The sequence below is a fragment of the Phialemonium atrogriseum genome (genome assembly GCF_030411735.1).
Source record: "Phialemonium atrogriseum strain 8032-3 unplaced genomic scaffold QBC33scaffold_6, whole genome shotgun sequence".
Taxonomy (NCBI): domain Eukaryota; kingdom Fungi; phylum Ascomycota; class Sordariomycetes; order Cephalothecales; family Cephalothecaceae; genus Phialemonium; species Phialemonium atrogriseum.
Genome location: NW_026848143.1, coordinates 291,566 through 313,728, shown reverse-complemented (window position 1 = coordinate 313,728; position 22,163 = coordinate 291,566). Strand labels below are relative to the sequence as shown.

General features: G+C 55.4%; 6 protein-coding genes across 6 annotated transcripts; 3 read left to right on the top strand and 3 right to left on the bottom strand.

Annotated features, from left to right (window-relative positions):
• Window positions 1-1,759: 1,759 nt before the first annotated feature.
• On the bottom strand, window positions 1,760-3,611 carry QBC33DRAFT_323245 (histone-fold-containing protein). Its single transcript, XM_060423599.1, has 4 exons — window positions 3,149-3,611; window positions 2,926-3,059; window positions 2,727-2,845; window positions 1,760-2,542 (listed from the first exon to the last, which is right to left on the bottom strand). Exons 1-4 carry the CDS (start codon window positions 3,386-3,388, stop codon window positions 2,034-2,036), a joined length of 1,002 nt encoding a protein of 333 aa, XP_060285703.1. The 5' UTR covers window positions 3,389-3,611; the 3' UTR covers window positions 1,760-2,033.
• Window positions 3,612-4,905: 1,294 nt separating this feature from the next.
• QBC33DRAFT_323154 (uncharacterized protein) lies at window positions 4,906-6,727 on the bottom strand. The gene is made up of 2 exons (XM_060423597.1): window positions 6,393-6,727; window positions 4,906-6,320 (listed from the first exon to the last, which is right to left on the bottom strand). Exons 1-2 carry the CDS (start codon window positions 6,505-6,507, stop codon window positions 5,164-5,166), a joined length of 1,272 nt encoding a protein of 423 aa, XP_060285702.1. The 5' UTR covers window positions 6,508-6,727; the 3' UTR covers window positions 4,906-5,163.
• Window positions 6,728-14,118: 7,391 nt separating this feature from the next.
• On the top strand, window positions 14,119-15,543 carry QBC33DRAFT_530908 (uncharacterized protein; the record flags this gene model as incomplete). The annotated part of the gene is made up of 1 exon (XM_060427267.1): window positions 14,119-15,543. A coding segment is annotated over exon 1 (827 nt), but the record flags the coding sequence as incomplete, so codon positions are not given.
• Window positions 15,294-16,456, top strand: QBC33DRAFT_530904 (uncharacterized protein). Its single transcript, XM_060427266.1, has one exon. The coding sequence runs from the start codon at window positions 15,373-15,375 to the stop codon at window positions 16,213-16,215; it is 843 nt and encodes a 280-aa protein (XP_060285700.1). The 5' UTR covers window positions 15,294-15,372; the 3' UTR covers window positions 16,216-16,456.
• Window positions 16,457-16,921: 465 nt separating this feature from the next.
• QBC33DRAFT_487508 (uncharacterized protein) lies at window positions 16,922-20,555 on the bottom strand (the record flags this gene model as incomplete). The annotated part of the gene is made up of 3 exons (XM_060425428.1): window positions 19,390-20,555; window positions 19,215-19,311; window positions 16,922-19,145 (listed from the first exon to the last, which is right to left on the bottom strand). Exons 1-3 carry the CDS (start codon window positions 20,240-20,242, stop codon window positions 16,922-16,924), a joined length of 3,174 nt encoding a protein of 1,057 aa, XP_060285699.1. The 5' UTR covers window positions 20,243-20,555.
• Window positions 20,556-20,645: 90 nt separating this feature from the next.
• On the top strand, window positions 20,646-22,090 carry QBC33DRAFT_530901 (putative fructose-bisphosphate aldolase). The gene is given in 4 exon segments (XM_060427265.1): window positions 20,646-20,830; window positions 20,843-20,985; window positions 21,067-21,284; window positions 21,423-22,090. The coding sequence occupies 4 exon segments, from the start codon at window positions 20,739-20,741 to the stop codon at window positions 21,918-21,920; spliced, it is 951 nt and encodes a 316-aa protein (XP_060285698.1). The 5' UTR covers window positions 20,646-20,738; the 3' UTR covers window positions 21,921-22,090.
• The last annotated feature ends 73 nt before the right edge of the window (window positions 22,091-22,163 follow it).

Sequence of the window (22,163 nt, the reverse complement as noted above, 5' to 3'; positions counted from 1 at the left end):
GTACGATCTGACGACTTTACGACGGCCGTAGCTAACGACGTTATGGTCCTCCGATCGCCTTTCTGCCTTCATTTCCATCCCCAGTGGCTCGTCCCACATGTGTTCCGTCGAGCATTTTGTTATCTGCCGGCAATATACAGACTTGATACCACTTCGCTTCTTGCATTTCGTTTCTCAACAAACCATCTTTTCCACCCTGGATCTTGCGGCCGCAGTCACTTTCGACCTCCCACCCCAATTACGCCGTAAGTTCGATCATCATCACTTCCGAATCCCACGATCCACCACGATCGTTCATCCTACTTGCCGCTCTCTTACGACCTGGATCTCCAATTGCATCCACTGGACTCTGTCCGAATACCGGCCCTTTCCGAAGCCGAAGGAAATGCGGTCACCATTGTGCGCATATACGGCGTCATTTGCGGCTGCTATTTTTAAGCTATGCTCATCGTCCCAAGGCGGCAACTTCGGGCTTTGTTTACTACTAGGGGCTTGGGCGGTAGATCGTCTTCCTCCCCCTCACCACGCTGTTTGTGCGTTCTCTAATACACATGGGCTTTTTCTTTTCTGGCAAATGGTTTTTGGGGACAGGTTGGCTGGCACATTGGCCTAGGGGATACATATACCTTGGTTTGAGGAGGTGCAGTCTATATTGGATTCTCCCCGGGTTTTATACGTTTCTTCTCCCTTTCTATTCTCCCCCCTTGCGGATTTATTCTTGAGCTTCCTTTGTTTCTTTTTTCACCTTTCGGAGGAATGTTTTGACTTTTCGATTCCAGTGCTTGTCGTTACCTACATTGTTACCTGCCGAAATCTTTGGCTCTCCAGACCTTGTCCGGCCTTACCCCATTTGGCCATTTGCACCGCGGAGGCAGCATTGGCGGGAGTTCATTCTGTATTGATCCAATCGGTAGGCTTCTGTGAAGACATTCTCACTGAGTGAGGCTGGTCGCGTTGATTTCATGGGCTTTTTCATGGTCCTCGGCTTTCTATGCCGTTCGACCCACGTTGTCTCCTCTGCATACGACCGAATTGGACGGGCGGGGGGGGGGTTCTTTTTCTCCCGGGTAGGGTCTTCGTGCTGAATACCTCTTCTCTTTATTTTATTGTTGTACTCGGTTGGCATTGGGCTGTCTAGGTAGGAGAGGGGGCCATCGTCCCCGCGGAAATTGGGAATAATAAACACTTCTCTCAATCTCTTCCTGGCTGCATGTGTGGTTTGCTACTCCTTCGTATTCGTTTCTGGAGGGCGGTATCCAAGGGGCCAGCTGATTCTCGCCAGCCCTAGCAAGCGGTTTCATCCGCTCTAGACTTGGCTTGACAGAGCCGTCACGTCACCTCCTTGATCGTGTAGCAGTGAAAGCAGATTCTGGGAGACGTCCGCATCTAAATCGAGCCCCATCCTGGTGACTTCGACTTTCAAGACCAAGGGGGGCAACACTCGACCATAGATAACCCCTATTGTCCTGCGGGCGCCGAGGACCATACTCGACCGACTACCTAGTCGATACTCTGGCTTTCCAAGCCCTTGCTGGACGGTGTGGTCTACAAGGATGGAAGCCACACCACTTGTATATACCCTGTGCTAGATCAACCCAAGTCTAGAGGCGGTTGAGCCCCAAAATACGGCAAACCTCCCCCTTCCAATTATAGGATGTTTTCCCTAGGGATTCGCTTCAGTGCCACGAGGTAGCTTGTCGTGGAGCCAAAGAAAGACAGACCAGTCCCCCGAATCCAAACCAAACACGAAAGCAAAATACGTTCTCGGGACTTTTAAACGGAAGGGAGTAGTAGCCACCAGATATAACTCGCGAGACTAGGTAGGCAGGCTCGCTCCACCGGTCGACCGGGTTTTGGTTCCAGCTGCTAGCTTCTAATCAGCGACAAAGCTAGATGGCTGTCCCGAAAGCATGCCCATCTCTTTGCTCACCCAACCCCCGCTCTCGTCTCGATTTTCGTCTCGATTTCAGGCACCGAGAACCGACAGTAATGGGAGCCGGGGGAGGGGGAAACAGCCGCGCAGACGTCGCCCTCTACTCGCTATCCCCATCGTCAAGGGCCTCATCCCCACTTTCCTTCGCCACTCTCTCCTCCAACTCGTCCCTATCCTCCCCACTCCGCCCTCCTGCATCGTCATCATCATCATCATCATCATCATCATCCTCATCCTCTTCATCCTCCTCCTCATCTTCCTCCTCCTCATCCTCCTCCTCGTCCTCCTCCTCGTCCGCCACAGACTCCGCATCAGACGGCACCCCCTCGATGGCGGCCCGCGAGGGGTCGACCCTCGCCTTCTTGGCCGCCGGGGGCGCCGTCGACGGTGCCGCACCCGGCTCATCCCCCGGGACACCCCTTGCCGCCGTCGCCGTCGCGGCTGGTTTGGCCTTCGGGCTCGGGCCAGGGCCCGCCGCGTCCGTGGCCGAGGCGCTACCACCGCCGAGCACCGACGAGTCGGCCGCGCCGTCGCCGGTCACGGATTTCTTGGCCGCGGCGACTTTCTTGCGGTAGCTGGAGCGTTTGGAGGTCTGGATTTCGTTGAATTCTGATGGGGGCTATGAGTCTTTCTTCATTTGTGATATGGTAACGGATGGGTTTAGGGGCACTGTTGGGAAGAATGTTTGTGGAGAGGGAGGGATGGAGGACAGGCGTCTGGTGATTTGGAAACTTCAAAACAGAAGAGGGCAAAGGAAGAACGCCGGGGCCGGTGGGGAGGGAGAGTAACTGACTAGCAAACTCGGCCTCAAGCCTCTCGCGCATAAACCCGCATTCCACCTCGTCGAGGGCGCTAAATACGTCGGCCGGCATGATAGTCTTCTTGTTCGAGGCCAGCGTGAACTCGTTCGACCTATCTCGACGTAGTGTGCTTAGCTCCTGCGCCTCTTAGGATAAGGGTAGGTAGGATAGGTGTAAAAGGGGTAGGCGTACGCCGAGGCCAGGTGGCTAATAAACACCGTGGCGCTCTTGCTGAGAGCTAGTATGGCATTGGCCTGGATTTGCGTGTTAGGGGGCAGTACCCCCTTGGCTAGACGGGTGATGATAGACTTGGGTAGATTCAGGTCCTGCGCATCATCAGTCATCAGTCATCAGCTCCATAGCATTTTTCTTTCCCAATGTGTCCCCCTTCTCTCTTATATGGCAGGCAACTCACCTCAATAGTCAGCGAGTCTTTGTCTTTGCTTTCCCTGTCCCTGTCTCTGTCTTTCTCCTTGTCCCTCTTCTCGAGGGATGTTTGTCGTAGCGTGGCGGGAGGGAGCGCTGACGCGCCTGTGGGCGGTTCCGATGATGTCGGGGCTGGCGCCTCTTGTGCAAGCGTATCTTGCGTCATGGGGGTGTCTTCGTCTGTCAGCAGTATCCCCGAGACGGAGATATCGCTCTTTCGTGAAGGCATTTCGCCTCTATTCCTGCTAGTGGGAATGAGGTTGGCGGGTGTCGCCGTCTTCTCAGACAGACGCACTGCTGATGGAGGTTTGTATTTGGCGATAGGAATCTATTTCCCAGTGTAATTGTCTGGGCTGACTCGGAATTGTTCAAATATTGCGTATGGTGTTTGCCTGGGATGCTCATTAAGACCCAATGGGTAGTCGTCAAAGATGTGCTCTACTTGAGTGCGGTGTGGGGCAGCAGATTATTTGACTAATGCGCGTCGCGCCTGCTCATCAAAAGCGCGTTAAGTGGCTTGGGAATCACCGTGATTTTAGGATCAGCCTCGTCCTGACCTCGCAACTTACAGATTCCTCTATTTCTGCTCTACAAGCTGCTGTCCAGCAACAGACCATCAATCCAACTTGGCCCCCATTTGATGTCATTGCCCATTTGCTTTCATTTGCCCTGCATTATTCTTGCATTATCCTGCCTAGCACTGACCTTCCGGGCCCAAGGCCCGCCTGCCGTCATGTTTCTTCAAGCCCCTCTCACCACCCCATCCCCTGTCCCTGGAATGAAACAAGATGCGTGGTAGTGTGGATGGATGTTTAGGTATGCCTTCCCTGCTGTGGCTCGCTCACGGCGGGAACAAAGAAATAAACCTCGGAGGAATACACATAGTGAAACACCGCTTAGCCGCAGAGACTCGGACAAGGTAAACGATATATGCCGCATCCGCTTTATTCCCCTCGTCAATCACTGCTTTGTTTGTGGCTTGGCTCGTCGTTCCCTCATTGTTTCGATAGTTTTCTATGTCTCAGCCGGGTGAGACGGTCAACTGATTCACCGTTGTGCCGGCTCTGAAAGTGCGTCATTGGCTGTTACTTCGGTTTGCGTTTCCTCTTGGTATCTCTCGCCGATATCTAGAAACGCCGCTTTGGGCATTCCCTTCTTGGTTGGGAGGACCCGAGGTACACAGGTGTTGATACATAAGAAACCCGCTGATGGAGAGGAGTATCCTCCACCGAAACTAGGAGCGAGCTAGGTATTGAGCCAGATGTGCCAGATACCCATCCAGCGCGCCCCCCCGCCCCCCCTCCCCAACTCTCGAAATGAGTAATACAAAGGTGAATTCTCATGGTTGAGAAGAATCCAGCCCTGCATGCAGGCAACTAGATCCCAAAGCCTTCCATGATAGCCGTCCTGGCCTCTCTCAGTGGGCACACCGAATGGGGTATATCCTCCGCTTCCTTCCTTATCTTCTTCTCTGGCTCGTAGTCTCATGGCGCGGCTTAGCGTGCACACGAATGCCTTGATGGCGAACCATGTCTACATGGTGATGCTCATCCAGATCGCTAACCCAAGAAGTCGGCGATCCTGGAGCCAGCTCCTCTGGTGTCGACAAATGAAACAAGAGAAGCAGAGGCCAGCGGTCCGATAAGCTCAAGACAGGATCCTTGAGACAAAGTGTGATAGGATCCGGCAATAGCAGCCATAAGTTGACCGCGAGCTGGAATGCCCCAGGTTCCTGCAAATTTTTGCATGTAAGGCGAGGACGGGTTGGGTTTGCTGAGGCGTGTGGTTCGTGAGAGACCGGGACCGATAATTGACAGGGTCAGGGGTCGGTCTCCGTCCCGCTCCGTTTACCCACCTCCGCGCCCAAGGAAGAACCCCGTCCCACCTCGTGAAACAGATAACCCACCCCGCATTCCAGAGGGGTGGAAGGTCGAGGATGAAACATCAAAAGAAGCGGGGGGTGCCGCTGCCAAGTGTTGAGGTAAAATGCGAATTTGTCCGACCTCATCCGATTGCCCGCCCGATCTCGTGGGCTCGGAACAGCGGCCGCGGCGATAGCCCTCCAAAGGCTCCCTCGTCGCCCAAAGATGACCGTGGCGGGATTGACGACGACGAGTAGACTCGTGAGCTGCTTTGGCGCTGAGCATGGAGCCACTCTTGTGATCCCCGCGGCGACAGCTCCATTTCTGACGCAGTGTAGTACCCGTCTTCGCCAAAGCTGCGAGTGCTACTCCGTGAACTCCGAGTCCTTACGTGGGTGCGGATGCTTCGTGGCGAGGTCACTGGTGGTACCTTAGACAGACGGGATGCGTGCCGCTTGGGGCCCGGCAGGAAGGGGTCGTCACCAGGAATTGCCTCGTCCGTCAGGCCGGCGCGGGCATTAGGTGCCACCGCCTGAACGGGAGTCTTCGGGAGATCCTTATCAAGGCTCGTCCTGCCGTAAGCCCCACAGATGTTGTGTATGGACCTAGGCGAGCCTTCTCCGGAGCGTCGGGCGACTTGCTGACTATGGCGATGTGGGTAAATAATCACACTCGGTGGCTTCTTGACAGAGCTGGTCGAGGGATGTTTGGCATGGCCGGCGGTCGGTGGCGAGACTGCAGCTACAGCGACCAAACCGGCCTTCTCGCTCCGAGCCATCTTCCATGTCTCGATCTCATCGTCGTCAATCGGTGAGATACCCCTGGTGAAGCAGGACAACCGCCTCCTCCGGTACTTCAAGCAGATCAGCAGGGCTCCGACTATCAACAGAGCCCCCACCACCGAAAGCACGGTGCTCAGAGTGATTACCAGGGTTCGGTTGCTGCCGATGCCGGATGCCTCCTGGCTCGAAGGTGTGGGCGCGACGCTGCCTGTGACGGTAGAAGTGAAAGTAGTTGGCATATTCGTGACTCTATCGGTTGCCAGGGTCTCCCGAGGGGACTCAAACTGGTAGCTCGAGGTGACGGAATCAACAGGTACGCTCGACGCAACTGACTCAACAGGCACGCTTGACGTGGCGGGCTCAACGGATACAGCAGGCGGAGTAGAAGTGGGAAGCAACGTAAAAAACGGCGGTGGCGTTGATGTGGAAACGGAGACCACCACTGTTGTTGTCGTCACAGACGGTGGACGGCTCCAGGGGCCTGTACGGATAGGGAAAGGTGGTCCTCGGTCAATGCCTTGAAAAAGTAGGTGTTAGCAATGCTGCCGTTAGGACGGAGCCAAATGAGCGTGACGCGTGTGCCATATACCATTCACACCTATCTCACCATCACCGTCGTCGCGAGCGGGCAGCACGGCAGACCGAGCCGCAGATGGCCATGCGACCAATAATGCTGCCGCCACCGCCAATATCTTGAAAGACATCGCTCTCGAATTGCGAGACGGTCGAGCAGGCTCCGGCTGGAAGGGACTTGAAGGGAGGGGTTGGAGGAAAGATGGTTGCAAAGCCTCAATGAGCCATTGGATAGGTTCGGGCTTGTAAATGCACCTCTCCAAGGCACGGTATTCAACTGCACTCGCTGGATGGGGGAAGACAGGCAAACAGAGAGGAGAAAACGCAAGGGGAAGACCAACAATTCCTGAGGGATCAAGTCAAGACGGGCCAGGAGAGGACGACTCGACGAGCTGGGAGACGTCGGTCCAGAGGCTACAAGCCTTCGAGCGGAGCGGCTAGAAGCCAAAAGAGGGAAGGTAGGAGAGGTAGAGTTGGGAGCTCCCACCTCTATATAGAGCCGGCATGCAGACGGGATGCAGAGGACCACGGGAATGTCGAGCTGCCTACGCAGTACTGCGGTACGGATTCCATGGGCAGCTTAATGGGCGAGCCGGCAGATATAACCGTGCGGTCAAGCGCTCCGTACGCTAGACAATCACATCCACACCGCAGAGTGGGCGGGCAGGGGGGTGGGGAGGGGGGGGGGGGTGTGCTGGTGCACCACGAGGCGGTTTGGGAAGACAGCGGCATCTTGGACTTGGGTTTGTCTGTGGGTAAGGTATTTGGATGGGTGACCATGGTTGTGCTGGCGGTGGAGATGGCTAGCAATACCTCCTGTCATGGGCAGTGTGTAATTCGTACGCGGGTGTGTGTGGTTGTCCATGTAGGTGAAGGTAGACCCAAGGTAGAGGAAGTATATATGTTCAATACAAAAGGTACCTGCGGAGTAACCTGGCTGGGGCCGATGTTTTCAAACAGGCCCATCCACATTTTCTCCGTACCTTGTACAGTAGGTACCGTAGCCCGTTGTGGTGGTTTAAAAAACCTGCTGCTGCGACGATGGTTGGATGACAAAACGATCGTCGCTGTGCGATCGGACATGAATGACAAAACCATAAACCGACCAGGTCAGGGGTGCCTAACTAGCGCAGTGGAGTACGGTTCGGGTGGTGTGGGGAAGCTGGGAAGCAGGCAGGGAGCTCTCATAATGAGGCTTGGCCAGAATGGCAGCCCAGACGGAAATGGAAGGAGAGGTTCCCTGCTTGCTGCTGACAGGGGCATCTTACCCCCAAGGCCAAGACATCCAGAGCTCCAGCCAATCCCGACCCCAAGCCGGCCAAAGAAGTTCGAGAGGCACATTCTTCCTTTCCACGGCTTTCAGGTACAGGAGCCGAGTGACTGGGTGCAAGGCCTGGACGGTGCCAGCACTGCCAGCAGGGTGCAAATGCAGGTGCAGGTGCGTCTGACATGCTGCGAAGCTCGCCCAAGGGAAAATGCCGCTTCCACAGGTGAATGGATAGCCACCTTAGTAGTTCGGGCCAGTCCCTGGCAGCCGCCAACGTTCTACCGCAGTAGCGGGGTGCGTTTGATTGATTTCTAAATAATGCTTGCACAACTTGAAACGCATCATTGTTGACCAACACTAATTTTCGGTCCTCATAATTGGCCAGCCAGCCAGTCTTATTATACTGGGCAGTAAGCAAAGATGGCAGACATATATTGTTTTTATTCACGCTCCCTACAGAGTTTCTTAACAATCGTGTCAATATTTATCATGACTAGGTAGAGCCTTGCAATTTTGGGCTGCCAATGATGGCGTTCTGAAGTGCATCCATGAATTTGTACCTGGGTAAGACACACTAATGGCATCGCAGTGCAACGCCTCGCTCCTGGCTGCCAAATGCGGTGGGCGGTGGATCAGGCTGCACACTACGCCGCCTTGCCTGAACTGGTCGTCCATTCAAAAGATCGGCCGCCAGTACGCACATTACAGACAATCTCAAATAATAGTTGGCAGCTGGCCATGTTGAAACCATCGCCTGCGTCGGATCCTGCAGTCAATTGTGGACTCGGCCATAAACCCCTCTTCGACCTTTGACCAAACTTGCTCCATCAACGAGATATGGCATATACTACGGTTACTACCTCGTTGTCGGGCGATGGGTATGAAATGCCACCAAGCAATTTCTTCGCGTTATCACATGAGGGGCTGGTGCAACCCACCAGAGACAAGAGTCTTTTCTCCCGACGTCGACGACGCCACTTTATGTAGGTACCAGGGCAGCGAAAAGACCTACGGTAGTTGGCATTGCAGCCATTAGCTGGAGGCATTCCTATATTGGAAATACCGACCACACCCCAATTAGAACTGACGATAGTTGTGGCCGAACTTGCGAAAAGTTCACGAGGCACGAGAGGGGTCGACTCGATTGGGTCCAACACCCTGGCAGGGGCTATGGAGCGTTTTACCCCATCCGGATCCGCGCTAGCCGACTAGTTAGGCCTAGCGGGAAGCCAGGGTCGTCCCGCAGGTGGCCCGTTCTCAGGAACCGCTGGCGTAGTCGCCGATCGCTGGACAAGGAAATGCCTGCGAAACCGAAGATCTCGAGCGGGCTTCAGCGGAAGAGGCCCAGATCAGTGTTCGGAGCTTTTTTGGCCTTTAGCTTCCATCTTATGGCGTACCCATCTCAGATTGTCACCTGGACGGAGAATTATGAAATGATATCGCTGCTCGGGTTACTCTTCCCCGGAGATTCCAATATTCTCTTGTCAGTCTATCCCAATGAAGCCGGATGGATAATCCCGCGCTAGCAGAGAGTCAAAAAGCTCTCACCGACGTTTAACCCCCCGGTCCAGCTGGACAATAATGGCGAAGAAGTACACTAGCAAGCAGTAGTGCTCCCATTTTGTCTCAAAATCTCCTCTCCTCTGCTAGCTGCTGGATGCCACACCAAGATCAGGCAGCTGTACGAATAAGAGGTTGTGTGGCAGGTGGTGGATGCTTGCGCAGCACTGTCAATGTACAGTACATGCAACCCCTCTAAGCCCTCATCCCGGAATGGCAACCACCAGTGTCGGGCGGAAATGAGTGGCTTTGGCCTTGGCCTCGATCGTGGGTGGTAATCAGCTCTGATGGGTCAATACATACATATTCTCCTCGCGATCCTGATTCTGCTGTGCAACCACCCCCGCACGGCTGATACAAGGGAGGATCCGCCGACAACTTCTCCTGACAGCGCCCAGGTGACTCGAGAGGCGTTCATGAGGACAGACACAATTGGGCGCTTTTTGAACCTTGCCTGTCTTTTGGGATGGGACGCGTACACTGCCACGCCACAAATCAAACCTGATCGACAGCAGGTTCTTGATATATTTGCAGCTCTTCGATCTCGGCCGATCTGATCCGTAGAGGAGTACGGAATACACTTGCTACCTCTCTCACACGCTATCAGGGGAATAATTAGAAACAGGGCCTCCGTGCTCTGCAGCATAGGCGCTTCCATGACGCACTCGCTCGCAGGAGGGTTGCGAAGGTACCACTCGCGCTTAAGTAATGCAACCTCGGACACCTCAGAAGCGATGGACAGCTGCAAAGCAATCTACTACGCAGTACATACATTGCATCAGAAGCCGTCTGTTACAAGCGCCAACGGCACGATGGCATCATGATGCCCTCCCGTGAGCAGGAGGAGGCTGGTAAGAGGGGGATAAGAATAACCAACGGAGGATTACGAATTGCGCACATACGCAGGAGAGGAATGAAAGGGCCTCGACCTGCTCACCGCTAGTTATTGAACGTGGGTTGGTGTGGTCTCCATGGTCCCCTGAAGGCGCTAGAATCAGATTGTCTTAGTGTCTCGCCATCCGTTAGCTCTGATTTACCCCGCTTCCAGGACGATATACCAAACATAGCATGATATCGATTTGTCCGCTCGTTCCTGCATTGGTGTGTCTCTGGCGTAAAGCATGCGTACACAAATGCAATGGTGAACACTGGCTTGCCTTGCCTTAGGTAGGTACCTACATACCTAGGTTGGCCTCTTCCATTCCATTTTCCACAGTCCACGGTAGCTGGTGTAATACGAGGAGCACGGGCACACACGCTGCCAGCTGTCAGGGCCACTAACATTGGATTCATGCCGTGCCGAATTGAGGCTGTTATTGTCCCGCATGCTTAAATGGCCCGCATGCGGGTGCGCAGACGAGTCAGCGAGCATGAACTGTCGCAGACGGGCGGGAAGCAACCAAGATCGAGGGCTCAAAGCTAAACTGTCAGCATTGGGGGACTTGGCCACCTGTCGTGATACCCGGAGATCGACAACCACGACCTCCCACGACGGCCAACGCATAAATCTGGGGGTCTCTTCGCCACACCTTACTTCCAACCCGATAGGAAAATCCGGGGTTTCCTCGCCATCAAGCATAACTCAACCACCAAACCCCCAAAATTGGAGGGTGGTTTACCGGGCGTGCTTTTTGCGGTGCCCTAGCCACCTTACCCAAAACACCCATGCGCTGTGAGCCGAATCGGCTTCCCAGGCCATTCCGCACCAAGCTCCCCTCCCTTACCCCCGAGAGATTGGCTTACCATCGCGTAACATACCTACTTAGCCGCGCTGCGTGGGTGTAACTACCCCTCCAGCTAAATCCCAGATAGGTTGTATGGCTATACCAGAGGCTAGTAGTGTATATTGGGGCGGGCCGCTTGGAGCCCCAGTCAAGGAGAGCGAAGCCATCGAGAAACGTCAAGGGCGAATCTTGGTGGACGGATCGCCATGTTACCAGGTAGTATAGTTTATGCTCAAATCATTAGCGTGTTGGTGTGGATGACAATTCTCAGTGGTCCTCCGCAACAGGTCGCGACGACACACCATCACGATGGTGAGGAGCGCTAGGACGCGTTCGCGTTTCAATGCGCAAAACGCGACCACGGGGGGCTACTGGGGAGAGGGGACTGATGATCTACCGCGATGCTCTTTTGAGGTTTCAGTGATCGCCGCGGGGAATCCGCTGGCATTTCCAAGCAATGAGAGCAAAAAGTTGTCGAGGCGATACCGCCCGTGCCACTCGCGGAAGAAAGCGAGGGTTTTATTTGTTTTGTTTTGATCATGTCTCTCTCTCAAACATGAGAGACAATCGTTGACTCGTCGAGACCTCGCACAAATGGTCACAGGGTCATCTCAGTGTGACTTGAATCGCGAGGTTTCAGCCATGTCTGTAGGTCATCATACTGGTGCCACGATGTCGGGTTGACTCTCGTGTTGCTCGCAGTCAGGGCGCTTCGAATGGCCCCCACTCGGTAGTACATAGTGCGTTGGGTATCACTCTGCAAGGGAGACAAGGCCAGCAAGTTACAGCATGACGGGGTGGGCTGCAGAATTCGAGGCTGAGTGGCGTCCAGTATAAGCGGCTGATCGGGCCCGACGTTGATGCTCACATCCGGCAGAGCATCTTTGAATCGAGTAGCCAATGGCGGACACTAGTCGACAAGAACTAAAATTCCTCTGTTGCCCGATGGCGAATCATGATGAGAAACAGCAGTGTCAGGGCCCAGAGCTCTAAGACCCCTGGGGACAGCTTCCGCAACCAACAATGCTCGTCACCTCCTGTCCACTTATCGAGTTATCACAGCGTTGGAGGTTGCGTCCGAGGCCACAGCAGTTCCTCGACGACGTGGCTGTCTCCTGGGGTCTGCTGGAAGGTTCAGGCGGACCAATGATATTTGGAATCTGCGTCCTCAGCATTCCAGGACCATGTTTGGCTGATGCGGGATGCAGCCCTTTGTGTGCTGACTCCCTCACTGTCTGGATGGAACTCACAACAATGCCAAACCCAACGGCCTTCACGCGCTGCTGCTGCACGCTTGGCCGATCCGTCGCGAACAACCTTGGCGATGGAACACAAGAAAACGAGGGCCCGTGCCGCAGCAAAAGAAAATCGCGCATCGGGGGCTCATCGATAGGGCTTGGAAGGACGGACATTTCACGTGTTGATGCTGGAAGGGATTTTTAGAACCAGTCGGGTCCACCCATGTCCAGCTCCTTTCCTCCTTGTCTATCTGCAACCACCATCGACCTTCGCTTGTTTCCGAATGCCGCGTGTGTGCCTCTCGGAGGCTAGGATGCCTCCCAGCCGTTGGCCAGGATGGCACGTAACATGTGCCGCTACTTACATCCCAAACCCGCAAATGAATGAGGAGGTTGGAACTCGGAATGTTGGCCACTCCTCCACAGGAGCCGGACCAGTCATCATTTACGGACAAGCCCAGCTAGGTTGACAGCCGTTATTCGGTACCGGGGCCCTTGTCGGTGGGGGTTTGGCAGACCTGTCAGAGCGTTGCTCTCGCCCTGGAGAATGTTCCAATTGCAACCCTCGTCATCCGCACTAGAGGTGGGGGCCAGCCATCCTCGCTCCGCTTTGGTGGTTCGTGCTAACGCAGCATGCGCAATGGTTATTAGGCAAATACTAACGGAAAACACCTATTCTCATCTGGTATAATGTTCTTCTCGTTAGGATGGTTGTCCGACGGAAAGCTCGGCGTTTCTGAGTGAGATTGTTACCATGGGGGGCCTGGACTTTGCTTACTGAACAATACTACCCTGGATAGCTTCGGGGATTCTATGATGCCTCCCAAGGGACAGACAAGGAACAAGGATCCGGATTCCAGATTGTTCTTTGGGCCTTTGCCGCTCCCCGTTCTGGACAATCTCACACGTGGCACAACCAGCGTGTTCCCATGATAGGTACTTTGACCAACCTTTCTTTGGTCTGTCTCGTTCCTAAGCTCCAAGGAGGTCACCCCTTTTCCTTTTATTCGACGGGAAGCATCCGGCCGTCGCCGGAGTTGATATGTGATATGAATACAGAGTTGCAACGCTTCTTGCCGTCAAAGCGCCGGTCTGTTGCACCCTCACTGATATACAAGTCTGCGCACATCACATGATATGGGCAGCATGTCTTCCACCAGTGTGGCACCGCGCTGAATGCCCTGTCGTGGCTCGGCAGTCAGCATTGCTTGGTTGATATGGAAGTAGCGGATTGACTTGGATGCTCCCTAGGCGAAGTGCTGAGAAGGAGGGGAAACTTGTGTTGGCTGTTCGGATACTATGGTATAGCTATGGTTGGGCCTGGCAGCACCGTGTGCCTGCTCCTGCTAGCAGTAGGCAGATGATTGTAAGCTGTGGTACCCTTAATTTCGAATGCTCTTGATTATCTGGAAGTGCAAGTCTAGCAAGCAGTTGGGTCTTCTGAGGCTTGGTGTCTCTCTAGGTATTTACCTAAATCCAGAGTCATATGACGCCGTCCACTTTGATGTTTTCGAAGTACTAGCTCTTCATAGCGAGGTTCGAGTCGAAGTGCTTCCTGGGTCTTCTAATTAGCTGGTAAGACTACTTTATCTCCATGACATACCTGCCTAGAGAGTAATAAGTGTTCTGGGAGAACTTCAGCACAGAGTCCCCTTTTCTCTCTCTGCACGTTGCTGGCGGCTTATTAAGCTGGTCGTTGATTTGGCTGCTTGGAACTTGGGATTCCGCCTAGGATAGTGCGTTAACTGTCAGAACAGAGTAACCATTGCCTATCGCAAGCCTGGCCATTTTTGTGAGTCAGGCCGTTGCCCGATACCGTTGTTTGTCACTGACCAGAGACAATGCAGTGGATCCCGTTGATTCGTTCGATCATACCAAGCGAGTGCTTCTAGTATCGCCTCGTCCAAACAATCGGATGAGAGTGGGATGAATATAAAAACCTTCGGTTGCTCACAGGGTCAGAATAAGAATGCAGTAGATCAGTGGTTCAGTGGATGATGTAAATAGGGTATGGCTCTTTCCCGCGACATCCAACGAGCTTCGATCGTTTGAATTGTAGCAGCTTTTTTTTGCCCATCGGTTGGCACAGTTTGCCTGATGCCTTGCCTACCTACCTACCTACCACCTTCCATACTTTGGTTTTTGGTTGCAAAACTTGCACTTTCCACAATTGGAAAGGGTTAGGAACATCAGCCCCAAACTACAATCCCTTCGTCTTGAAAACTTCTCGGCTTTTTTCACTCATTCTCTCTTTTTCCCCTTCGCCGCTGCAAGATATCATGGGTGGTTCAGCCTTCTCGTCCGGGGAGAACCCGCTCTTCACACCTCGCATGGCCCCAACCGTGTACCGTGAAGTTCGGGATCGGTGCCAAGCCATCCTCAGAGAGATTTTCCTCTGCGTCGCCTCGCCCATCGAGGGCCCCGCAAAGGAGGACTATGGCGACGTCGACATCCTCGTGTCGCTGCAGAAGCACCTCATCTTCCCGACGACCCCCGCCGACCGGGTCGAATGCGAAGGGCGAGACATTCTGGCCGTGGTTCAGAAAATGCTCGGCGCGGAGCACATGATTATCGAGCGCGGAGGGAACGCGGCCAATCTGGCAATCCCGTGGCCGGCGGACCTCATCACAACCACCGACAACCCCGAGGCGACCAGGACCAACGCCACGCTCAACACCGACCAGGACCAGGAACAGCAAGAGTCACAGGTTCAAGCCGACCAGCAGAATAAGAAGCGGCACATCCAGGTCGACGTGCAGATCTGCGCCTCCCCAAGCCAGCTGCAGTGGGAGCTCTTCAAGCACGCGCACGGTGACCTCTGGAACCTGGTCGGCAGTACCATCCGGCCCCTGGGCCTGACGGTCGATGAGGAGGCCCTCTGGATCCGCATACCTGAGATCGAGGCATTCCACCGGAGCCGGTCCAAGGTGCGCCTGACGGACGACCCGGCCGCCGTCCTGAGCTTCCTGGGCCTGAGGGCTGACGGATCGTTCTGGGAGGCCCCATTTGGTAGTTTGACCGAGTTGTTTGAGTACATCGCCAGCTGTCGGTGGTTCTGGGTTGCCCCTGAGAAGGCTGGGGTTGAGGAAGATGGCTCGGGCTGTAAGTGATCTTTTTTCCTTGTTCTCGTTTTTCCTTTGCTTCACTTTAGGGCTTCCTTTTGGTGTTTGGAAGACACAAGCATAGGGATAGTGAGAGTCCTCGGCTATGCCTGGCCAAATCGTAATGCTCCTGTGTCAGAAAGAAACCATGAGAATAATTCGAGCTAAGCAAGACACTTTCGCTGACACACCACCCCCTGAAATAGCCACAGGAGCCGACAGCACCGTGGACAAGAAGAAGTACAAAGCCAACGACCGCCGACGCATGAAGTTCCGCCCAATCTACCGAATCTGGGTAGAGGAATTCCTCCCCCGCTGCCGAGCCAAGGGCCTCTTCCGCCCACCCCTTCCGCCCTCGCCCGCGGAGCCCGACGCCGCCACCACCTCCACCACCACCACCTCAGAACACGCGCGCCTCCTCGTTCGCGACGAAGCCTTCGCCCGCTTCCCCGGCGCCGGAGCCGAGTACGCCGTCCGCCTCCACGAGTGGCGCGCCGAGCGCCAGCGCGACGAGATCCTCCGCTCCGTCATCAAGGGCGAGATCCCTTCCTCGTCGGCCTCGGACCCGGCCTACCGCGCCTGCCTCGTGCGGGCCCTGCGCGAGATCCTCCTGCCCGGAGAACAGCAGCAGGGGCAGAGCCGGAAGCAGCACGCCAGCCTCGGCCCAGAGGCCGTCGCAGCGCTGGCGCCCGCGAGGCCTATCAGGGGTGCCGACGGCCTGTACGATGTTGATGCTGCGCGGGAGTTTGTGCGGGACCGCTGGGAGGAGGTTGGGAAGGTTGCTTGGGAGGCGCAGCTTGCTAGGGCTAGTGGCCAGCCTTGGGGTGTCAAGCTTGAGGTGGAGGATATCCTGGAAGAGAAGGTGGAGGATAAGCTGGAAGAGAAGGTGGAGGAGAAGGGGGGTGAGAAAGTGGGGGAGAAAGTGGGCGAGAAGGAGGGAGAAGAGTGATTTCCTTTCTGCGGGACGGCGGCATACGGCGGCGTATTTGCTTGCTTGGGTTGGGCTTCTTACTTTAGGCGCTCAGGGTAGAGGGATCAAAGTTTCTTCTGAGGCATGGATTTTTTGTATGATCTTCTTGCTCGTTGGGTTTGGTTGGCATTTAGAGACCCGGATACCCCCGATAACTGAGGTGGTCAATTATTTCATGGACCGCTCCTAATACTAGATAATTCCACCCTAATCATCCAGCGTCTTTCGCCACTGAAGCCATATACACTGGTTCAACAACTCTGATGTCCGCAGATAGCATTCCTTGCACAGCAACGCCTTGCAAACCGGCCACCCCTGTAAGCAATAATACCCAGCCCAGCAAGTAGCAAAGAAAACCGCCGTCATAACACGTCGCGAACGTCTAAATCGATACAAAGCGTACAGAATAGCTCACGTCCAAAAGTCAAGTTGTCGGTCGACAGCCACAGAGTGTGTTGATGCCGCGGGGAGGGGTATATTCATGCTCAGTTCCAACTCCGCCCTTGTAACAATCAGTACGCCCCGGCAAAGAGGGGGACATGACTTTCCCAGCGCCTCCGGCTCCGATACAGTCCACCTTCCCCGACTTTCTTCCAGCACAAAAAGCCTTTTTCTCGACGTCAAAGTCGCAGCAGGTACACCAGAATGTCAGCAATCGGAACCACTCAGGCCGCAAACAGGTTCATCACCGGGAGACCTTCTCGTCCCCGCTCATGCTCTCCTCATCGCCGGCATCGTAGCCCATCTCTCTCATCGCGTCGGCCTTCTCCTTCGCGGCCGCGGCCGCCCTCCAGGCCTCGTGCTTGGCCTTATCCTCGGGCCGCTCGACCGCCGGCTTGATGAGCCCTCGTTTCATCAAGCGTCTCCTATGCTGCCTCCTCTGGTCCCAGTTGAAATTGGAGGTGTCGGCCCTGGTGAAGTCGGTGCCGGTAATCGCGTCCCACAAGTCTGCCCTCCAGTCGGCTATGTCCAGGCCCCACCGACTCGCGAGGGTTCTGCCCCTGCCTCCGGTCGTCCACTGGTCGAGTTTGACCGGGATGGAGTAGCCCCAGAACGGGTCGTCGTGGGACCAGTCGCAGGGCTGGCCAGGGTAGCAGGAGTCGGGCTTGCAGTAGAAGAAGCACATCGTTGACTCGGCGACATACCAGAGGGAGAGAAGGAAGATGACGAGTCCAAGCAAGGTGAATTTGAATCTTGGTTGCCGGCGCCACAGGCGGGGAAGCGGAAGATGAACGTATGCGACCATGTTGTTGGAGGAAGGAGGTTGGGCAAGGCAGACGGGACAGTTATCGTGGGCTGCGTGGGCTGCATGAGCGCTGCGTGTCTCTTCTGATTTGATCTCTTCTGATTTCGGCCTGGTCTCGGCATGCGAAACCTTGTCTTCAAGTCGTTCGATCCCTCGCTTCGCTGTTCGTATGTCGTGGAGGCCAGACTTCAACGCCTTGCTCATTCTGGCATATCTTTCAAGCTCTTTATCCCGGCTCAAGATCTCTTCTAAGACGCTCTCGTCTATCTTGACACTTTCTTCTGGTTTCAACTCTTCCTCTGCCTGGGGTAAAGTGGCCACTTGCCCAGCAAACAGTTCGCTGAAGTCATCCAAGGTTGAGTCCTCGATCTGGTGCGCTCGGTGAATCTCCAGCAAGTCATCTTTGACGGTTGGCGGTCGAGCCGAATTCATCAGCGGTGATTGGGCTCTTGGGACAGACCTGGAACGGCGGCCTGTGGGTAGTGACGTTGGCCGGGTCGTTTCTCTACCGCCTTTAGCAGATCGAGACTGCATCAGCCTACGAGTTGATGGTTCTGCCGTCCGGCCTCGGCTTAGGGAGTATATTCCCGATGTGGCCTTGGCCTGTTCGGGCTCGACAATCTGAGGTAGCGGAACATCCTCAACCCTCTCAGCCTTGATGGTTACTGGTGTCTCAACGTATGCACCGGTAACTTTGGGGGTGGGTAATGTCAACGGATCAGGCCTAGCAGGCCTTGGTGTTTCTTCGAGACACTCATCCTCTAGATCGGGAGAAGGTGCGCGTAATGACCCCCTCTCTGAGTGATTCTCCGCCGGCGCAAATAATTGCAATTCCCTTTCTATCCGTTCTGTAGGGTCGATATCGGAAAGCGAGAGACTCGACCGCTTGTCTGAGGTCGACTCGATTGACGGCTCTCTTCGCAACCCGGCGAACCCGACTCTCGGCTTTGGGTCATCTGCTGTCCTGTCGAGTCTTCTTTCCTTTCCTGAATCACCAGAGTCACTTTTCTCCAGACCAGTAACGGCTCGCTGAGCGTCGTCCTTGGCATCACCCTCCAGCGCCGCCTGCTGTTCTGACGCTGGACTATTGCTTGCGGCGCGTGCCAACAGGCGTAACAGGTCGTGCGAGTCGTTACGGGGAGCTGGCCTTTCCCAACTCGATGACGCGCGCCGAGTTGCTCCCTCGCCGGCATTTGCAGCGGGGACAGATCCAGTTTTTTTGAATACCGTAATCGGAGTGTTCGGAATTTGCTCTCCATCGTCCTCCGGTTTTGAATCACCGTCCTTCCCCTGGATGCCATCACCTGAAGTAGCGTGTTTTGCTGGCAACTCCGGGCCTGGTTTCCGAGTAAGTTCTGGCGATGAAGATCGTGACCGTGATCGAAATTCCGCATTTAGTTCCCGGATCTCATCTAATCTCGCTGTCGCAAGAGCTCTTCTGGACAGAGTTTCGATTTCCCGGGCTCTAATTTCGTCAATTTTGGTGTTCGTCCGACCAATGTGACGAGCTTGACGCGAGCAATCCTCATCCTCGAAGCGTTTCTCCTGGATCTCGTCCTTTTCGTCGCTGCGCCCCCGAGTTTCATCTGGAAACTTCAAGGCTGCCTCTATTTCGAGGGCACGTATCTCGTCGAGCTTAGTATTCCGTGATTTTGATCGATTGCTCGCGAATGCTCGTTCATGCCCGTCGGACTCTGTAGCTTTGATCTCATCAAGCTGGTTATTGCTCAACCCGGCCTTAACGGGAGGGCTTTCCGAGGCCTGGAGGTCTCCAGCGGTGAAATCTTCATCGGCTTGCCACGCAAAACTCCTATTCGGGTTGTGGGTATCTGGAAAAGCATTGGAAGTCGGCGTTGGAGGCGGAGATTGTTTTCCAAGAACGCCCGATGGGCTTGAGGCACGCCGACCGGTTTGCATGTCTCGGCCGACAGGTGGTTGCCCTCCAGACTCCTGGTTACCATCACTCGTATCGGGTGAAGCCATCATGCGCTTGAGCCATCCACGACTGGACGTGGCTTTAACACCCCAGGGCTGGTAACCCCTCGACGGCGAGGCCCTGTCGAGGCTGCTATTGCTGGCCTTTTTGGACAGCTGAGCGCCAGTCTCAGAAACCTTCGGTCCCAGTTTCTGAGTTGAGAAGAGGGTGTTTTTGCCTTCAGTTTGCCCTCGGCGCAGCTGATCCTTCTCGAACTGCTTTAATTTTTGGTCGATATCGCTTTCCGACACCTCACTGTGCTGTGATACAGATTCGAAACTCTCTACGGAGCTCATCCCGTCATCTCGCCCAAATTGTTCGGTCGTGGATCGCGTGCCTCTTCGTCTCCACCCCAGCTTCGGCGACCCTTTACTGGGCGATTTTTGAAACTTCTTCTCTCCTGGTGTTGTCCTTGACCGCCATAACCTCGGGGCCGGGCTAGGCGAGCCTTGAGCAACGTCTTCTTCTTCTTCTTGGGTGGCCATTCTATAGGCATCCTTCAAAGAAAACGGCTTCCGTGCGCTCGAAACCGACTGCTGTGCAGGACGCGGTATCTTGGTGGTACGGGGCGACGACGACCCGCGACTAGATGAAGAGGCGGAGCTTAAGGGCCTGGCCACAGGAACGGTCCCAGCATTCTCGGCAGCACGACCGTCCTCGGAGTCGAGGCCGGTAAACAGGCTCCTCCTCGGGCCGTTTCTGTTGATAACAAGTGGTGCTGTAGATCTGCCGTTCGGACGTGTCGCGAGAATCTGGGCGGGCTCTTTTAGTTTGTCGCGCTCCATCGTCTGGTATGGTCGTCGCAAAGCGTTGGTGAGAGGAGGGTCAAGTGGCGGGGAGATGCATAGCTCGAGGAAGCTGCTCTGTTGCCGTCGCGTGGAGTCATGCCAGGTAGAAACGGAAATTCGCGAGGAGGGTTGAGAGGCGGCAACTGCCCGGTATGTACAGTCAACACCTCGACAGCGATTTGGAATTCATGTTTGTATCCCGGTCCAAGTTGAACAACCGCGACTTCCATCCATAACATCACCACCGAAACCTCGTGCACGGGCCACAGACGGCAGAATAACAAACTAGTCTATATATGGCTAGTAGGGCATGGATTAGCTGGTGTTTAAAGGCCAATAATGACAATCTTCAGCTCTAAGATCACGATTAGCCGAAGATTGTCCGTCAAAAAGCTCCAACCTCTGAATAGCCAGCCCTTCAAGCTCACTGTTGAGTAAAATTTCTGGGCCTATCATTTGACAACAAGCGACTGCTGGCCTCGAACCCGTTTCCATGGCCGCTCCGTTAATACTCAGCAGGTCCCCGACATGCCTGAGCTGTCTGCGTCGGCTCGCGAGCCCAATTGCTAGCAGCAGCAGCAGCAGCAGCAGCAGCAGCAGCAGCGGCAGATGGGGTCCCCTGACGGCTGCTACCCACGCCCAAGTCCAAGTCCGGGGCAAGAAGAAGTCCGCCCGTCGCCAGGACCAGGTCGGCATTGTCGTGCGACTGCTTGAGGATATTCCCAAGTTCGGCCGCAAAGGTGAGCCCTACTTCCACCACTTGCGTCTCTTCCTCTTGCCTGCGTTTTCGCTGACCGAGGCAAAAACCCTCCCTAACCCAGATGCCATCTTCCCAGTCGAGCGCGGCCGGATGCGCAACCAGTGGTTCCCAGGCGGGAAGGCCGAGTACATGACGGAGGCGCGGTTCCGCGAGCTGGGGCTGACCCGCGACGACGTGGGCGAGCGCGACAACCTGTTCGGCAGCTCCGCCCCCGTGCCGGACGAACTCGAAGTGGTCGAGGAGACCCCGGCGCCTGGGATTGAGGTCCACGGTCTTTCTGTGAGCTTCTTCTCTTTGCCCCCTTTCCCTTTTCTCTAGCTTCTGAAGACGGAAAGAGAGAAGACAACAACCAATTGCCTTAAAACAACCCCGTTTCAAAGGTGCCAGAGAAACCGGCTAACGCGTTGAACTCTCTAGCCCGAGCGCGCCCACGCCCTCCTCTCCTTCCTCGTCCCCGAGACCCTAACCTTCACGCGGAAGCCCATCCACGCCACCGCCACCTCCCCCGAACAGCAGCAACAACGACAGCAACCAGAGCAACCACGCTCCCCGCTCCTCGCCTCCAACGCCACCGTCTCGACTACTACCCCCTCGGCGCCGGCACAACCCGACTCTCCCGCCGCCGCCTCTCCGGATCCGGCGGCAGCGCCATCCCCGCTCGCCATCTTCGGCTCCGTCTCCCTGACCGACGTCGTCGCCGCCGTCAGGAACCTGCTGATCACGGACCCCGAGGCCAGCCGGATCGTCCTCGGGCCCGAGCACGTCCGCTTCGTGGGGCTCGGCGAGGGCGTCGACCGCGTCAAGAGTCTCGGGCGGTGGGAGGTCGAGATTTACCTCGCCGCTGTCGGGGCCGCTGGCCGGGACTCCGGCGTCGAGCCTGTCAGGAAGGTTGTCGAGGTTCTGGCTGGGGAGTGAGTTGGTTTGGGTTGAGTTGAGTTGAGGTGGGATGTTGAAGGGAAGCGAGCTTGGGGGGGCTTGTATCTGTATGATCAAGAGTGTCTGGTATGGTATAGGTATACTTTGTAGAAATAGGTCACCTTCCCGTTATTATTAACCAACCAATCGTGAATACACTTGGAACTCTATGTGTCACTTGCTGGGCCCCTTCTTTAATCACTCTTACGGCCCAGCAAAACTCCACCCACCGCAACAAAACGC

Excerpts from the sequence above, each read along its gene's own strand:
- QBC33DRAFT_323245 (XM_060423599.1), bottom strand. The coding sequence starts at position 3,388 with ATGCCTTCACGAAAGAGCGATATCTCCGTCTCGGGGATACTGCTGACA. Across the intron at positions 3,060-3,148 it reads AAGACTCGCTGACTATTGAG|GACCTGAATCTACCCAAGTC; the intron begins GTGAGTTGCCTG and ends GATGATGCGCAG. Across the intron at positions 2,543-2,726 it reads GCTTGAGGCCGAGTTTGCTA|AATTCAACGAAATCCAGACC; the intron begins GTCAGTTACTCT and ends AGCCCCCATCAG.
- QBC33DRAFT_323154 (XM_060423597.1), bottom strand. The coding sequence starts at position 6,507 with ATGTCTTTCAAGATATTGGCGGTGGCGGCAGCATTATTGGTCGCATGG. Across the intron at positions 6,321-6,392 it reads TGGTGAGATAGGTGTGAATG|GCATTGACCGAGGACCACCT; the intron begins GTATATGGCACA and ends TACTTTTTCAAG.
- QBC33DRAFT_530904 (XM_060427266.1), top strand. The coding sequence starts at position 15,373 with ATGCCTGGCCAAATCGTAATGCTCCTGTGTCAGAAAGAAACCATGAGA.
- QBC33DRAFT_530901 (XM_060427265.1), top strand. The coding sequence starts at position 20,739 with ATGGCCGCTCCGTTAATACTCAGCAGGTCCCCGACATGCCTGAGCTGT. Across the intron at positions 20,986-21,066 it reads TCCCAAGTTCGGCCGCAAAG|ATGCCATCTTCCCAGTCGAG; the intron begins GTGAGCCCTACT and ends TCCCTAACCCAG. Across the intron at positions 21,285-21,422 it reads TTGAGGTCCACGGTCTTTCT|CCCGAGCGCGCCCACGCCCT; the intron begins GTGAGCTTCTTC and ends TGAACTCTCTAG.